The 18538-nt window shown below is 43.2% G+C and overlaps 2 protein-coding genes across 2 annotated transcripts in view; both read right to left on the bottom strand.

The window, feature by feature from the left end:
- LOC144246319 (kinesin-like protein KIF21A) overlaps window positions 1-2298 on the bottom strand; it is a 33135-nt gene extending 30837 nt beyond the window's left edge. Inside the window, exon 1 of the mRNA XM_077783420.2 lies at window positions 1985-2298. The gene's annotated coding sequence lies outside the window, so the exon portion shown is untranslated. The remainder of the gene's footprint in view (window positions 1-1984) is intronic.
- A 13183-nt stretch (window positions 2299-15481) lies between these two features.
- The window catches only part of LOC110482105 (sucrase-isomaltase, intestinal), a 54047-nt gene continuing 50990 nt past the window's right edge, over window positions 15482-18538 (bottom strand). The window contains exons 22-23 of the mRNA XM_077783419.2: window positions 16520-16678; window positions 15482-15649 (exon numbers count right to left, since the gene is read on the bottom strand). Coding sequence (XP_077639545.2) covers window positions 15590-15649; window positions 16520-16678 — 219 coding nt within the window. The 3' untranslated portion in view covers window positions 15482-15589. The remainder of the gene's footprint in view (window positions 15650-16519; window positions 16679-18538) is intronic.

Below are 18538 nucleotides of genomic sequence, written 5' to 3'. Positions count from 1 at the left end.
CTGTACAAACAGGAAGAACTGCCCTCATATTCTACAAGGAAAACAAAACAACAACAACAGAAAAAAAAAAAAAAAAACCCACAAAACATCACTACATCAACAAAAATAACCAATGTCAATGAGTGATCACATTGGTCCTACAACCCTTCAAATACCAAGGGAAAAAAAACATAATGACCCAAACTGTTGTTAAAAGCATTTCTCTCCAGGTATTAAGGAATACACAACTGCTAATTATTAAAGAATTTTCAGCATTCTCTGAATTTTGCAGTTTGCTCTTGCAGTCTCACAACTTCATTTAACACCACATTTCACAAGCTTTAGCCAATGAATGTGTTTACAGATGAATCACAAATGTGTTAACAAATAGTCTCTGCCCTAGTGTCCCTCATTTTATACTCTGCTCTGAAGCATAATTTTATAATCAAAAAATGTAATCAGCACATACAGATGAAAAGAATCTCCATGGAAATTCCCATCCTTCTGCACTTGACATCAAGACAAGTGAAAAAGTTTTAACAAAACTGACATGGCATCTACAGAGAAACTGCTGCTGTAAACTATATACTGAAATTAGCTACAAGTAAGGTCAGAATCGACTGACTATATTCTGTACCTGCATTTCTATGTAACAATCTGATGTATTATTGTGAAACATGGCAGGTTTACACAAATGATACCTGGAAATAAAGGAACTCCTATACTAAGTGAATTGGGTCAAATTCAACATTAATGCTCTGACACCCGTAACTGTGACAGGCTATCTGAAAAACTTAAAAGTAAAGGTCCTGGATTGCTTTTACACATTACAGCACACCCTTCTTTGGACAACAATTAGTGCTTGTGAACCTTGCAGAGACAGCAAGTACAACGGGGTGTTAAAACGTCAGCCTGGAGACTGTTTCAGTATTAAAAGTTTAATCTTACTCTATTCTCTCACTGCTTCAGCCTTCTTTTGAAACCCACACTTGATAAATCATCAAATCATACTTTATTTACTAAGGAAAGAGAGGGAGTGGTCTGACAATTTAAGTTTAGAGCACTGCCGTCCTAGGGTGGTAGTAGTACCGGTAAACAGCAACAATATAAAACGTAGAGCTACATTATAAAATTATGCAACGCATTGCAGAAGAAACTCTGTCTCATTTCCCGTCAGGAAATACACGGACAGTTCAAATTTTCCGCTAGAAGCTGCCAACTCTGCTGGTGAAAGGCGTCACCGCTTTGCAACTACTAGGAAATACTTAAGGAAGCCGCGGAATGTGAACGAAGACGTGAATTAAAAAGCGCACAAATAAAACTACTTTTTAGACGTCTAATGAGAAAATCTCTGCATCGCGGGCGAAAAGAGGATTTTTGAAACACCGATAAACAAGCGTCAAAGGAACAAACCCACAGACACTACAGTTGGTCTTATGGGTTGGCATTCCCTCAATTTCTCGGCAGCAGCGTTACGGTAAGACATTACGGAGGGACACAACATGCCCGTACTCCTAAGTTTTGCAAGAGAGCCTTGAAGAAGCCGGGACAGGATTACTCCGGTCTCCGGCCCCACCACGGCACTTGGGACAGCTCCAGAAGCTCCCGCTCCCGGCGGCGGCGCGGGCAGGATGCGGGGCGGCGGCAGCCGCTGCCCGTCTCGGCAGAGCCCGGAGCCGCCGCGGGAGCCGTGCTCAGCGCCGGGCCCGCCGGCGGCAGCCTGCGGCGGACACGCCGGTGCGCGGCCAGCGGGCTGCAGCGGGCTGGCAGCCGGCCCCGGGCTGCGCCCGGCTCTGCCCGAGGACGCGCCGGCAGCTGCCCGCGCTCCGCACGCTCCGAGGGCAGGAGCGAGAGCGCCTCGCACAGCGCCGGGCGTGCGGAGCGCGTCCCGCGCCGCCTTCTCCCGCCCGCTCCGCGGACAAGCCCGGGACGAGGGGCCCCCGCCCGTCCGCCCCCTCCGACGCCGCGGGGCGAGCGGGCGGCGGGCCGCGAGCCGCCGCCGTACCTGCAGGACACGGAGAGCTCCACCTTGGTGGCCGGGATGCTGGAGCCGAGAACGTTAAAATCCCCCACGGACGCCATCTTCGGAAGCCCACCGCTTCTGCCCGGCTCCTGCTGCCCCGCCGGCTTCCCCAGCCCGAACATGGGACAGAGCGGCGCGGGCGGGAACGAGGGACGGAGGGAGGCGGGGAGGAGGCGGCGCCCGCCGGCCTCCACAGCGCGACGCCGCTGCCGCCCGTGGCGCGGAGCCCCGCTCCGCTCCGCTCCGCACCCGCGGGATGCGCCCGCCGACCGGAGGGCGAGCCGGGAGCGGGCCGTGACGTCACCGCCGGCGGGAGCCGCGCGCGCCCGCCCCGGGCGCGGGAGCCCGACGGCCCCAGCGAGGGGACGCGGCGGAGCCCGCGGGGGAAACGCGGCACCGGCGGCGCCGCCGCCCCGAAGCGTGCGGGGCGGGGAAGTGCCCCGGGGGAGACGTGTCCAGGGTGCCGTCCCGAGCGATTTCGCTCCGCGCCTCCCCGGTCTCTTCCCTCCTGGCCCCTGCACGGGGCTCCCGCTCCGTCCCGTCCCGCAGGCTGTCCGGGAAATCTCCTCCCCACGCGTTAGTGAACGAGGAACCTCCCCGGTGCCTTCCCCTCGGCCTTTCACGGAAACTCCCGCGCCGTTCCGTCCCGTTCCGCGGGCTGCGCGGGGAATCCCCTCCTTCCGCGTTAGCGGTGCGCGGGTCCCCGCGCCCCGAGCAGCCGCAGCGGGGCTGGGCCAGCGCGGGCGGGCCGAGCCGCCGGGCCCGGCGGGGCCGATCCCGGCGCCGCCGCCGCAGAAGCCGCGGGCGGCGAACGCGCGAGGCCGGCGGGGCACGGCCGTCGCGGCGGGGCCGCTGCCGCCAGGGGGCGCGGCGGAGCGGCCCGGAGCGCCGGGCCGGGGCGCTGCGAGGGGCGGGCGCGGCGAGGGAGCCCCGCGGGGATGCCCCGGACAGCCCGCAGCCCTTCCGCTGGCAAAGGAGGCGAACTGGCCTCGGCCGCTGTGTGCCCGGCACGCTGACAAACGGGGCTTCGCTCTCTCACACCTGCGCAGACCCATTCCTTCTTTTCCAAGACCATCAATCCAATTGCACTGAATCTGTTCATAGTAATTGACAGTAATCACGATTACTCCATCATCTTATATGCAATGTGTTTAATTTGCATCCATTATTATGGCATCTAAGTAGTCCCCAATATATATTTCTCATCACAGCACTTTGAAGAGAGATAGGAGTGCTCCCATTCCCATGTCACAGGTGGGAAGTTAAGGCACAGGCAAATTAAATGCCATGTCTGTAGCTACACAATATGTAGGACAGGTCAAAGTCCCTGAAAATCATATACTGAAGCCCAGAATCATGTACTGAATTCCTCTACTCCTCTGTCTGTTGAGAGTTTTATATATAGCAATAAAGAGCTTAATGTGTTTATTTGAAAAAAAAAATTAAATCCAAAGCCACAAACATTCTCAAAATACATTCAATTTTAATTTCATTTCATGATTCTTGTTACTGTAATTCAAGTTCAATGTTTGATCTCAGGCAGTACATCAAAATAGTGATAAGAGAACCTGAATGCCAGCACCTGGTTAGCTCATAGCAAACAGAAGGAACAGCAGCGGGAATGCAGACGACAGTAACACGATCTTATGTACAGGAGATGTACTCCCTGTGCACAGCACACATCTGAAACAACTCCAGTGGCAGAAACTCAAGGAAGATACTATGGATATTTTATTCAGAAACTTCTGACCACATCCCAGTTCCAATCTTCTGTCTCTTTTTTTTTTTTTTTTAGAAAGTTATCACCTGATATTTCATTTCTTTATTTGCATTCTCTTGTCCAGCACAATTTGTTAAGCACAGAGCAATTTCTCATCAGATATCTCTAAAGTACTTCCTCTTAAACCAATCTGTCTAAGGTTCTCAGTACAGCCAGAAGCCACGTACCTTCACAAGTATTCTAGGTGTGTCTGCAGGCAGCCAAACCAGTAAGCCTATAGCTGAAATTCCTTTAAAAAGCCAAACCACAAAACCCAAACAAAAAAACAAAAAGAAATTTAGTTCACTACAGTCTTTGTCTGCACAGTAATGTGAAGGGATGAGTGTAGGACCAGTGCTGTCTTGAGAGGCTAATGCTGACTATAAATAAGCTACTAGATGACTAAAAGCTAAAGAACACTTTTTGAAGAAAAAAAACCAAACTGTTTTTCAGCTGAAACATTCTCAGAGTCATTCAGGAGCTGTAATGGAATCCATTTCACATATTACACCTAGTACTGCATAGTAAGGTCTCTACATCTACGAACAGAGGAATTTTAAATCTACTGAGCACTTTTTCTGTCTCTCAGAGTGAAGCAAGTAGGGTGGAACTCATGTTCTGAAAATGTGACTTGGAAGTATTTTTAGTGCAGGCTTTTAACTGTTAACAAAATCAGATTAAAGTTCAGAAGTTCAGGTTTCATTTTAAAGGACAAAGAAAACTGATTAGATGCTTTTTTTTTCTAGAAAGGCAGTTTATGACTGGCTCATGGTAGCAGATAATTCCGGGTACTGCTAAATGAGGTGTTTACTATGGCAGAAAGGATAGATTGTCTGCATGAAGAAAAAGATTGTCTGCATGCAATTAATCTAAAAAAATTCTAAAGAACTATGTTCTTTCCAATGAACGTAAGATTAGACAGCCACAAAATGAAACCTCAAGATGTTTGTCACAAGATCAGCTGAACAATTCAGGAAAGTATTTTAGTCTCAGAAGAGGTAGAGGAGAATCTACTTCTTGCTCTTCATGCTCTTCATGCTTCTTCTTCTTCCTCCTCTTCTTCTTGCTCTTCTACTTCATGCTCTTCTTCCCATGCTCTTGGACTCTTGATGATTAGAAGTATTTTTTCCTTCCCTTCCATGTCCAATCACTTCTAGGCCTTCCATATTTCTAAGAAATACCAGCTGGTTTGCGGAAAATATATGTTTGTTACAAATCTTTTAGGAATAATATGTTTCATAGTTTTTTTCTCTGCCTAATCTTGACCCATATCTTTTCCCTCAGCATGCTTCCAGAATATTCATAAAATCAATGCCACCATTAGCAATACACCTTGGGAGGTCAAGTCTTCATATGTAACAGTTGCTTTGTGAATTTGGCTAATACAGTAGAAATTAGCACATAGCCTCCACAATTTAAAGGTGTGTTATCCAGTTATTTCCTTCACGGCAACTAAAGTCAAATTCAGTTATTTTAAGAAAAAAGTCATGACAGCATTTCTGAACCCAACAGCAGCAATGCCCAAACTGCTACATCCTCCTCCATACCCGGGTGGAGGCTTCAGTACTCATGCACATGACTTTCTGTATTTCCTGATAACATCAAGGAGATATTGGGTCATGCCATTTTAGGTGTGAAAGAAATCAGTAACTCTGCCAAAATAGACACAGATTTAATCTTTGTGAGTAGACTCCAACACAGATGTCAAGCACCAATTGCTTATCTATTACCTACCTACCTGTAAATATTCAGACCAATGTGTACACAGTGAGGGGGATGACCTGGACTAATCTGGATAAGTGTTGGATCCCCTGCTTGTCAATAGTTACACACTTGAACTTACATAAATAAATACTCTGGATGATATATCTGGTTCACTTATCATTTCATCTTCCCAGAAGGATCCCTGTGAAGTCAGGGTAACACTACATATTCTAATTAGCCACCAAGAAGCAAACCCAAACTTTTCTGTCAATTGCTTTAACAGTTTCTTTCACAAATTTCTCAGTGTAAGCCAAGATAGTGGAATTTCAGAAAACCTGTCACTATATGTTCTCATACCATTTCTATGGCTTCCTCATTTTGAAAAAAAAAAAAAGTTGTGGGTGTTTCTGTATTCCTTAAAAGATCAGTGAAATCCCAACATGTTGCCAGGCCCCTCCATGTACTATTTTTCATGCAGTCAGGCTTACAGTGAAGCTCTGTCCCAAATTAATTTTGAAGGCTGCATTTGATTTACTTTATTGACTTCTTGATTATTTTTTCCCCAAGATTGTACTTGTTTTGTGGAAGAAACTGACAAATGCCCTCTGGGCACAAAGAGTGCATGGTTCTATTTTCACAGAGGAAAAACTTTGTGGTTCCTTTAGACTTTCTGTCATATTTGATAACTCACTGTTAGACACAGAGCCAGAAAGCATAAGCCTCTCCCACATAATGGTTGTGGAAAGAGGGGGAATTGTGCCTGGAAAGATCTGTGAAATCATGAGGATATAAAACATTCTGTTTCCCGGCTGAAAGACTTTCTGAGTGGGTAACAGATCTTACCAGTACTATCTGTGATGTTGATTTGGCTTTTGCAATTGATTTTATGCCTCCACCTCCAAGGACTCAAGCAGCAATAAGTGCTTGTCTTGGTTTGACGAGACAGGAGTCTGTGAATGAGGGCAAAAGCCTCCTGTGCAATGGAGAAGGTAAACCCCCTCCCTCCGAATTACCAGGATTTTTAAATTAAAAGGCTCTCAGGCAAAGATATGGGAATGGGAGTAACAATTCTTTACTAGGAGGAACTAAATAACAATTTAAAAAGGCAAATGCAATTGATACAAACAAAACTAGTGATAAAGTCCACAACCTGAGGATTCGGGGTGTTGGTAGCAGTCCAGTTGAAATGACAGCTGCTCCTCTTGCAGTGGCTGATGAATTGCAGCTGAAGTGGTGATCTTTAGAAGGGTATAGTTTTTCTCTGAAGATCTGGTGGCAGTGGGGCCGGTCTTCCTCTGCACCGGGGCCGCCTCCGAGCTCCGCCGCCGCCACCTCACCGCGCTCCAGCCGCTTCTCTCGGAAGTCCTGCCAAAGGAGCTGCTTCTCTGGCAATCCCGCAAAGAGAGAGCTGCTCTGTCCCCCAAAAGGTACCTTTTTTATACAATAAAAGAGTGCTTGGCTTCCCCCTCTGGGTGGAGCATCTCACAATGGGATGGTGTTATGTTACCAGGCCTGCAGTGAGTCATTCAATGGCCCATTAACAAACCATTACCTCTTCGGAGCAAACCATTGTTCTTGGAAGAGATAACAAACCTGCCCAACCTCCAACAGATGGCAAATAGAATACAAGCTTATCTTACAAACCAGGACACTGCTTAACAAATAACAGGAATATCATTAAACACCTCCACTCCCATAATTACCAATCATTAGTCCTCAATAGGAGCTTCAAGGTCATATGCTCAGTCTGACAAAGCAGACTTTGATCCATTAAACACTTCGGGTTTCACCTCCAGGCAAGGCCTCTAGCAGAAGGGGCTTTATCTTCAGCTACTCAAAGAAAGTTAATCATTTTAGATAAAATGCAAAATTCTGAGCTTCAGGATGGTTGGGTACTACAGAGCCCATAGATTTTTCCCAGAGTGCAACCAGACACCAGATTTCTCTCAGGAGAGGAGCTGTGCAGTGATCTGGGTTGCTCTGACCCTCAGCAGGCCTGGATATTTCCTACACAGCTGGGAGATCTCTGCAGCAAAAGGGAGGTCCTTGTACACAACATATTTTGAAGAAACACAATTACTGCAGGACATTGTCTTCTTTGTCTTCCAATTTACCAGAAGCAAGCTCCAAAGTGACAATACAAACTGCCAGAGAAGCTGATTTTAATCACTCATGACTCATTTATAACTATGAATTAAATTTTCCAACTATACAGCATTTATTTTGATTGCATTTTATAATGACAGTTGCCATCCTAGTTACCAAACACTAATTTATGATATAGGTTAATTTTGCATTATTAATGAACTATCAAAAAGGCAGTGTGACTTACAGTACTGACATTTAGCAAGTCACTAAAATATCAAGAGAAGAAGTAAGAACTTGAGAGTTTCTTCTTTTCCTTTCAGGAAAACAGAAAAGAACCACAGATAGGAAAGTGAATTTTGTCAGAATATTTATTCTTTTTTCATCCTGATGTATTCCTTCATTTATGAATTTTAATTTTATATCATTTTCCATTCAATTAAAATCACTTAAACAAACATTTAACAGCATGTGGATTGTCTTTTGGGAACACTGTCCATCAGATTTTTCTCATTTCATGGCAACATTCAAGCAATTAAGGTTTTAATGAGGCTGAAAATTTCCAGCCCAAATAATGTAATGAGTTTGAGTATCTTCCAGAACAACTGTGGCAATAATTCGGGAATGCATTTAACCGTATGCTTGAATTCATAACTGTGTTGTTGGGCAGCAGCTGTCTGCCTCTTAAGTGAGGTGTAAAGCTCACACTTAACATTTGCTGAGCTCAGAGGGTTCATTGCACCCTTGCTTTGCCTGTGTGAGAAGTACAAAGTACAAGATTGCCATTTTCTCACATCACATTCCGCTAGCTCAATGTACCAACTCATATCCACAGATTACTCAAATCCATTACTTATTTTCAGTTTTAAAATACCACTAAAGATTGCACAGTATTTCTCAAATGGGAGGTAAATTCGATTCTGTTACTGAACAGAATACGAAAAATTAAACTATATTGGCACCATGGACTAGGCTGTGTTGATGAGCATCAGGACTTCTAATTCTGTATCTGTGGTAAACGAGAATCCTTCATTTCCTCTTCTTTTAGAAGGTGTCTTAGGGTGACTTTATGATACTTGTATCATCTGTACTGTTTATGCTGGATTTTAAGTCCTGCACCTGCAAGGCTGGTTCTGAGAGCGAGGCGGGGAGAAGCAGCGCGCAGTTTGTTTTCAGGAGCTGCACTCGCTCCTCCACGTTCCTGCTCTTGGACTGAGCTGTCTGCAGCATGGACAGACAGCGGGACAGAGCTCTCCTTTGCTTTTAGCCAGGTTTTAGCTGGCTGAGCCAGAGAAGTTCCCTGGGCAGTGGCTTTTGTTTCTGGGAGCTGATCAGACCTGCTCTGGACTGGACACCCAGAAGAGCTCTGGGAGCTCACACCCGGGGCCCACCCAGGCCTGGGCTGGGGCATTTCCAGCGCAGGAGGGGCTGAGAAGAGACTGAGTGAGCCGAGCTACAGCCCACGGAAAGGACTCTGAGTTTGCCATCTCTTCAGGACAGTGAGAGGTGTTATTGTTTAATATAATTTCATTTTTTATGCTTGTGAATGCTTTGCTTCTTAAATAAACAGTTTTTTCCCACTTTTCTCCAAGGAAATATTTTTCCCAAACCATTTGCGGGAGGGGCTACTTGAATTTGCTTTCTAGAGGGACCCCATTCAGAGGCTTCTCCCCAAATTTGCCCTAAATCAGGACAGAAGGGTTTTGCAACCTGATAAAAGCAGTATTTGTTTTCTTAAAATGACTTCATACACATTATTTATTTGACTGTGAAATAAACATTCATCTTCAAAAATAAAGAACTAATTAGTTTGTGGCAATTTCCAGATACCATCAGCATACTTTCCAGAGCCACAGTAGCAAGAATTCTATGAAAATTATTCCACTATTTAGGTAACCATAGCACAGTTGTCTTCAAGTTATTCTGCAAGAAAAGATGCTGGCTTGCTGCCAGCATAACCAGCATTTGTCCCAGCCAAGAAAGTAACTTCATAAACACATCAATATTTTTTTTTTCTAGTGAGAAAAATAAATAAAAAAGGAAGCAAACCACCAAAGAATTCTAAAACAAATTTAAATAAAAAGTAAATGGCCAATTTTAAAACTGTCACATAGACTTTGATTCTGAATGTTCTTCCGAGATAAACACTAAACTCCTTGAAATAAGAAAACTATTTTTTATTTGAATAGTGATTCCTTGTTTCATATCTATGTGTTTGATTTAAAAATTAACAATAAACACACAAAAATTTAAAGTAGCTAGTTCAGTTGCTTTTAAAATGGTAAATTAACTTTACTTTGCATGATTAAGAGAAGGATTAGACTGATTCTTAAACATATTGTATTTTAACACCCTAGGCCAGATTCATCCTTAAAGGAACTCAACAGAACTGAAATGATCAATGAACAAATTAACCCTCTTGAATTTAACAGATAATTCAGTACCAATTAATATTACACTTTAAATATTAACTTCATGTCTTTAATTATTTATAGTTTTGGTGTATCTTTTTAATAATGATATAATTAGCATAGCCATGAGGGAATATATAGTCATTTTTGAAGAAGTTTGATTGCAAGATATATTTTGAGTATAGTTTGTTTGTAGCAGAATTTATGAAAGAGAGAGGACACGATTTATATTTGGAATGAAGGTTGAGCTACCCCAGCCTAGGCCTCAGATGTGGGCCTCGGTGAGGCCTTTGAAGCCTATGGTGCAGTTAGGAATTAGTCTGTGGCGCAGTTAGAAATTATGTTAAGGTGTAAGCACAGAGCACTGGGCTTTCTGGGTGTGAATTAGTATAGGTCTGCAGTGTGAAACTTTAGCCACCTTAAGACAAAGGGAAACAATGTTTTCTTGCCAATGAGAGTGTTCTCACAATTGTAAACTGTGTATATAAACTGCCATCTTATAAACAATAAAGGGAGAACATATGATTAACCACATTGGTTCAGATCTATGTTGGTCCTGTCCAGCTCCTGATTATCACGAGGCCCTTTGTTTTATCTGGCGCCCGAACAGGGACCCAGAAGACTCCGATGAGTTCCCAAATTGTACCTATGGCGATGGGGAACTTTCTCCAAATCGCGTGAAAAGATGCGACAGGAGACACAGATCCCAAATCACTATTATTGCGACGGGAATCAGAATGCCAGAGCATTTAAGATTCCAAACTCCAAATCGTGCAGGTCGCAATGGGAGAAAGGTTTCCAGATCACTTGCTTTGAATCAGGAAACACCAGAGCACACCATGGAAAACTCCGCAATTCACACATAGCCCATGTGGCGAAGGTGAATGCAGACGGAGCAGGGAGCTGGAGCGGTGTCGCCGCAGTGTCGAGTGAAAGCTAAGGAGTGCCCTGCACTGGTTGGAAGGTAAGACACATGCAAAGAGACTGAAATTAAACAGCAATTTGGAAGCAGCAGAGCGGCTTCTTTTGCATTTTCTCTCCAAGAGACAGGAAAAGATAAAAGAGACTGAATTTGAACACTTGGCCCTGTGGGCCAGAAACAAGGGCAAATTGCAGAAGCCCTCGCTCATGTTTAGCTAGACCGAGTGGCATGAAATAGGGCAACTGCTTTAGGATTCTGACATTGAGGGCAGAAAAGATAAAAAACTTGAATTCGGGGCAGTTTGGAAGAAAGTTTTACGTACCTTGCAAAGTATGTCCGCCAAGAAAAAAGCAGCGGGGGCTGTGATTCAGGCGTTTGAAGGGTCTGTTGCAGAAAAGATAGAAGTGCAGAAGCCATCTCAGGTCGAGAAGTTTTTTGGTGTTTATAATATGCACGCAATGCAAGGGCAAAAGGCTCCAGTCAGATCTTCAGCACAGGAGGTGATCACACAAATGGAGGTGGAGGCAGCGGCGGGAGTCAGCTGCTCGCAAGCAGCAGAACTTTGTGCATAGGCAGTGGAAGTGACTCGGCCAGCTGCCAGGCAGAATGAAGGACAACAGGAAGTGGGCCAGCCACCCCACTCTTTGGGTGGGGTGAAACCCAAAGAAGAGAACGCATGAATAACCATATTGGTTTGATCTGTGTTTCTCCTGTCCAGCTTTCCCTATTATTTATAAGGTCTCTTGCTTCTCAAAGTTAGGTTTTTCCCTTTACATTTCAACTCCTTCAGATTCTGAGGAACTCAGCTGGTGAGTTGTATGGCTGACAAAGGCAGGATGGACAAAGCAGCTGACTACCAATGCTTTTAAATCCCAGCTGAGAAGTTCTCACTCCACTGAAAATCTGTAATAAATATAATCCACACCAACCACCAACACTTGGGGAAGTTCATTCTTTAATCCGATTTGACCTTAAAAGACAGTAAAATATTTGTCTGTAGATTCTTGAGTTTACCTCATACCACTTTTAACAGGTGATCAGAATTTTTTGTTGAAGTTGTTATCCTTTTTACAAAAAGAAAAAAGAAATTTTTTGAATGGGAAGAAACAAGCAGTGTAAACAGAACTTCAAAAAAGTGTAAATTATCCAAAATCACACCTGCACCTCAATGCCAGAGAGGATAAATAGCCAGATACACACACATGGCCACACAAACTAGGCTTTTCTTTGATGCCCCTGTTACAAATGCTGACCAAAGGCTGTGTTATGGTTTGATACTGGTACAATGCTAGCACCCCTATGAAAATGCAACCTCCCAAATGAATGATGTGAGATGCGATCAGAAACAGAGCAGAGAAGGCTTAGGCTTAATAATAAAGGAAAAACTTTATTAAACTACTACTACTATAAAAGGAAAAAGCAAGAAAAACACACATTAAAAGCAAAAGGAAAACTTTCCAAAACATTCTTCCTCCCCCACCCCCCAAGTCTAACAAACTACAGTGAGACACAACTTGCACTCTTAATCAGGTTCTCACCCTTCAGATAATCAGTATTCAGTCTATTAAGGGAGAGAGGAGTCTCCCCTGTGCCACAGACCCCCCAAGAAACACAATTGCCACCTCTTGTGTTTGCATGTCACACATGGCACCACTTAGAGAAAACCTGCCAGTGTGACACTCTCCTTTCTATGCACAGTGCTCTCACTACTATGTAGGGACAGACTGCTCATAGGGTTGTTTTGTTTTTTTAAGGATGCTTTGCTAAGGACTAAAGGAAAAATAACAGTTCAGTTTCTCATTTTTGGGACTACAGTCTTCTTCATTTTCTTCCTCCCCTGGGTCCGAGGGTCTCAAGAACAGAGATCATCGTCTTTCTGAAGACAGAGGGCATCACTACACCTTCATCAACTCTGTTCACTTTACTCTTGTGCTGGTAGTCACTGAAGCAGGTCTTTTGGCTTACCATGTATCTTCTTAAAATGCAGTCTCTCTTGGAGGAGAAATTGGTTCCGTTTATGGTTAACAAGAAAAGTCTAGCTAAAAGCCACTCTATCATCTCTTCCCACCTAGAATTTCTCTTTCTAACATCTCAGGTCTCAGACTGTCTCTTTTCTTCTCTTTTAAATTGAGGAGGAGTAATATTTCACAAAGCTTTTATCACCTAAGAAGGGGTTAAATGTCTCAAATTCCCAGGACGGCCGGTGGCCAGGATCTTTACCTAGACTTACAGCTCTCACGCTGGGCACCTCCTGCCCCCACCCCCCCTTCTCCTTTCCTGCACCGTTGCTGTCTCTTTCTCTCTCTCTCCAGAGAGACTCTGGAGGGGGGAGCGCAAACATCTTTGATTTCCTCTACCCTTCTATGTGTAGGAAGCCGGAGATGGTTCCAGCTCCTCTACTTTTTGGCCTACTTCAGCCTGGCCCACATGACTCCCCTCCCCCACATAACCACGGGCTGAGCAAGAGAGAGTCTGCCCTGCACTCTGACTAGAACTAACAAGAGAAAGTTCTTTTAATGCCTCTGTGTTCTCAGAAGCATGTCCAGCCTTCAGTTGTCACCCCAAATGTCAATATCCAACCCTGACCACCGACTGGTTTGACTCTCTTCTTCCCGAGAAAATTCTTTTCCATGTCAAACCACAACAGGCTGTCTTGCTTACATTTATGAAATAAATATGTGAAATCAGGGCCCAAGGCAAATATATTACTGACTAGTGATTTCCTGTTGTGTTTACTGAAAGTACAAGGCACAAAATAACAAGAAAGGAATAAAATCCAGGTTGTAATACAAGCTTTAACAGCATATTGATGCTGGTAGCATTGTATTTTTCTGCACTTATTTTATTAAGATATATCTGCAAGTACCAGCTTAGTCACTGATTTCATGGAAAACTTGTGAGCACTGGCTGACTTCCCATGTTTGTCTATCAAGGAACTCTTTAGAGAAGTGCCATCTCCAACATCTCCATTGCTCTCCAGCCACATCTCCAGTTCCCACACCAGTCTACTTTTTCACCATTTTTCAGCAAATTCAACACCTCCCCTCTCCCAATCCTGCTTCTATCCACACTGTAAGGCAGATTAGAGAGAAACACACTGAACCAAAAAGAGCCCTGCTCACAAACCAACCAAATTGTGTTTCCCAGTCCAGGCCGGGGTGTTAACAAATTTGCTTTTTCTAATACATTGTTTTTTTTGCTCACTCTCTTTGCTCTTTTGCCATGGTGAGGAAGTAACATCCTCACATTTGGAGGAAAACTAAGAGCAGGTACCTCTTTGATGCCATGTTTGCAAAGACACATGGAGGAGACTGGATTCTGCACAGAAGTGGTCTGCCTTATTGGTCCCCGTCCATCCCACACTGTCAAGCCGTGAAGCAAGCAGTGTTCTCTCTTTATGTCTGCAACATGCTCGGGGTGAGCAGGCACAGGGCTCTCACAGCCACCACGAGAGGATAACTGGCAGTGTGGCCAAGCCCAAGGCAATGCCTGGCCAGCAGCCTCTGGACCAGCATCTCCTGTGCTGCTGGAGCCCCTGCTGGCTGCCCTGCTCTGGGATCTCTAGACCAGAGCCATGAGACACAGTGCAGACACATCATCTGGGCCTCTGCTGCTCCTCAGGTTTGTGCAGCAAGCACTGCTCCGTCTGGCTGCCTGCTGATGCTGTCTGCTCCAACAGAGGTTCTCCTTCTTTCCTCTGTCCCAAATACACAGCTCTCACAAACCCTGCTAACATCATTCCTCTGCACAAGGACCTCCATTTGCAGAGTCCATGGACTCAGAGTGGCACACTTTTCAAGTGTTTATTTCATCAAGGACTGTAGTCACGTGCTCTATTCTAGGGCAATGAAGATGTTCAGTTTACTTGTCACCTTGTCCTCCTTCACCCCACTGCCCGTATTCTGCTCTTCCTCAGCCCTTTCTCACCACCTTCAGCTACCTTCAGATACCTTTTGTAGTATCTTATTTTCTCCAGCTTCTTCCCACAAAAAAGCTGATGTGCAAGTTGCTTTCTCTGCGCTGTGCAGAGCAAACATATCTCACATCAAACCTTACTGCAACCAGCAAAGGCTCTGGAGAGACCCAAGTCTTAAGGCTTCTCCACAAGACCCAACTCACTTTGACAAAGACAAGTCCAGGCTGCAATCTCAATTCAGAATGGAGAGAAAAAGTGAGCAATTACTATAGTTGCATATCTGGTAGTCTGAGACAATGGGCTGATGTTCAGATATGATGATATAAGAATTAAAATAATATTATACTAATATTTATTAGATTCTATATTATAGGCATTGCATATTATATTAATGGAAGGTTATGTATTGGGCTATGGAAATTAATTGGTTGTTCCTTGTTTTTTCCCTACCATAGCTTTGGAAAAAACCCAGTGTATGTTGTATAGAAAATGGTCCCATTGAGACCATTTCCAAATATTATCTCCATTTGTGGTGAGACAGAATTTTCAGGATCATTTCTTCTGTGCTACTTTGAACACACATCAGTTTATGTTAATACTCACTAACCACTATTGAAAATTTTCTTTGAGGAATATGGAGTTAGAAATACTACATTTAAAAAATCAGTCATCAGTCACCAAGTTCGCATGCAATGTTTTAATGACTAATTTTTTTTTTTTACATTAAAATCAAAGTGGGATAAATCAAAGGGCTAAGGATTCTAAATTAAGTCAGTGTGTTCTGACCATTCTAGTATAACTTAAGGTTGAGCTCCTGAGTAAGTGGAGCAGAAATCCGCAAAACCAGCTTCTGTGGAAAAAAGAGACACAAAATAATGAATTATGTTAATGTAAAAAAACCAACAAACCAGTTCAAAACAGAGGTTAAGAAGTGAAACTAGAGTTTAGACCTTCATGCTTTCTTTAACATATCTGGTAGGTGAGACTAACTTGATGCCAGTATGCATCTTCCTACTGCTGCATCCAATCCAACAGCCCTTTTAGAAATTCAGGAATGGTTTAAAATTAATTAATTACATGAATCAAATATTAAATTCTAAATACAATATCTGTCCTGCTCTCTTCCTGGTCAGTGTTAAATTTTATGTATTTTGGGCTACTCACATAATTTCCATTTTGCAGTACTTCACCAGTTTTATCTTTAGGTTCCGGAATTAATAATCTCTTAAAATGCCCAAAATCCATTCACACCTCTTTAAATTCACATTAACATTAACAGTCTGTGCTTACTTAAATCACTTCTTCAAGGTATCTAATATTCTCATCTTTCATCAGAAACAGTTCTGTACCACTGCTTAGGGAGCTGGATTTCCACTTCTTGAATAATTTGCCTTTTCTTCAAATACAGGGAAAAATCAAATCCAGACAAAAGTACTGCAAAATCATCCAAACACCAACCTGAAAATTGCCAGGCAGCCAGAGAGGCTACTCCCGACTGCAATCCTGCATGGACACTGGGAGTTGTGGATGCTGGGAACCTCTGCACTTCCCAGCAGAGGATGCAAGTGTGATAAAAATAACCTTCCCTATGCCCATTGTCATCATAAGCTTGGCCAAGATGTACCCTTCTAACATCCCTGCTGCAGTCACTGTACAATTCCTTAGGGCATGAGACTTTCTTTCTCTAAGTTTTTTCTTAAACTCTCAGTTCAGGTCTTACCCCACTGATCTCATAAGACACAGCATCTCCACGGATGGATCTTCCATTCAGAGACACAGCTTGAGGTCTCCGTTTCAGGCCAAGAATGGTAATTTTGTTGTACTTCAGAGTTTCAGCTCCAGGGTAGCCATTTTTAACTATTTCTGTCTTCAGGCTTCTCTGGAAAAATACACAGAGAAAACTTTAGGACCATGACAGCTCTTTAGAGGTGACTTGCTGCACATTTACAAGATTTCATCCTTGTCATTGAACATACACAATGTCTTCCAATGTAGATATTGAAGTCATAAAGGAAAAAACAACAGTCATATAAATTTGTACGTAAGAAAGGTTTCATGTGTGATTATAAACTAAGAACATAAATCACATTTACAGCATTAACTGGATTATGAATAGAAAAGCATGTCCAAGAAGATATGTTTTTCTACTTTTAGTCAATGTTGTTCTTGTACCCGTTGCAGAGTACAGTGGCATATGAAAAGCCAAAATCCACATACAGAGATTCAATTAGTGACCTTAAGACAGATTTAGTTAACATCCAAAACTAGCTGCTTTAAAACACTAGTATCTTCCACAAACAGAAGCTGCTCGATGTTCTGCCCTGATTTTATGTACCACATCTCCTGCTAGAAATCCCTGTTATATATGTCCCCGGTTTAAGGAGACTAAATATGTCCACAGAGCTTTGTTTGCTGCTCTTTTTATTTACTACATATTTAGGGGTGTACCAAGAGGACATGCAAAGTCATGAAGCTAATTCATTTGGATCACCAGAGACAGTAATTTCCCATACATGCAATGAAGAGGAATCATCACATTTGTTATGTGATCAAAGTTGTTGAGGAAATAAAGATGAATTACACTGCTCAGGAAATGATGGATGGCTATGCAATCATGACTTTTTAAAAATATGCCAAGGAGAAACCCATGATGGAACCTTTTGCATAAATTACCTTATGTTATTTCAGTAGTGCATTGTAGGAGGGGAGCAGGAGCTAGATCACAGTGTATGTAACTTAGGGCTGTGCTTAGAGTGCTTATTTCAGACATCCACACTAAAAATAAGTGCTAAGCCCCAGCACACTGATTTAAACTGCCTAAATAAGGAATGTTGGCTATTATTTAGCAAACTGAGAGAAGCCTGCAAAAGCCACCAAAGAGGTTTTTGGGGTACCTATTACATGTGGTGTCTTATTCCCTCTGGCAGAGCTCCAGAACAGAGGGAAGCTCAGTTTAGAGAGAGCACCTCCCTACGGTGTTTTACTGCTGTCTCAGGACAGCCAGCTCAGGCGGCCACACACCCAGGAAGCACAGTGTAATGCTGAACTCAGCTCTCAAGCTCAGGGGCCCAAGACAGGACTCTTCAGCAGATACCATTTTCCCTGTTGCTATTTAAGATTGACTGTTTTCCTTTATAAACACATAATAAAAACTCGACATTAAAGATTACTGGAATGCAGATAGGGAATTCAGTCATGGATTTACAGGCTGAAGTCAAATATGAGCAATTACATATGGAAGCGCTAGAGAAGCAACAATCTAATTTGCACGGTTCAAAATTTAATATAAAACTGAATATTGTTTTTCTGTAGACTTACTGCAATAAATTACTATACACAGACTACAGAAAACCAAAGTGATTTTTCTTCCTTTTTGCTGTTGAAGTACCCTTTTTTTTTTTTTTTTCTGAAAAAGAAGGAATATTTTTTTCTTGGTAAATCAAGAACAAAGTAAGTTAAAATAATACTTGAAGTCAACCCATGTGGTGTTAGTTCCAGGAAAATATCTCACGAACATACCAGGCTACCTAGTAAAGCCCACTGTCCTACCCTGGATTGCTCTTGCTTCTGGAAGACAGACCTTCTAAGAGTAGTATCACAATAGGGGTTAACATGATTTTATCATTTTGACTATCTTCTGTGGATTACTTTTGGACTTTTAGGAATACATGGCATGAAAATCACATAATCATTTAGGCTGGAAAATATCTTTAAAGTTATCAAGTTCAACTATTAACCT

Source organism: Lonchura striata, chromosome 1A, assembly GCF_050655825.1.
Source record: "Lonchura striata isolate lonStrDom1 chromosome 1A, ASM5065582v1, whole genome shotgun sequence".
Lineage (NCBI taxonomy): Eukaryota > Metazoa > Chordata > Aves > Passeriformes > Estrildidae > Lonchura > Lonchura striata.
This window is presented reverse-complemented; position numbering and strand designations above follow the sequence as displayed.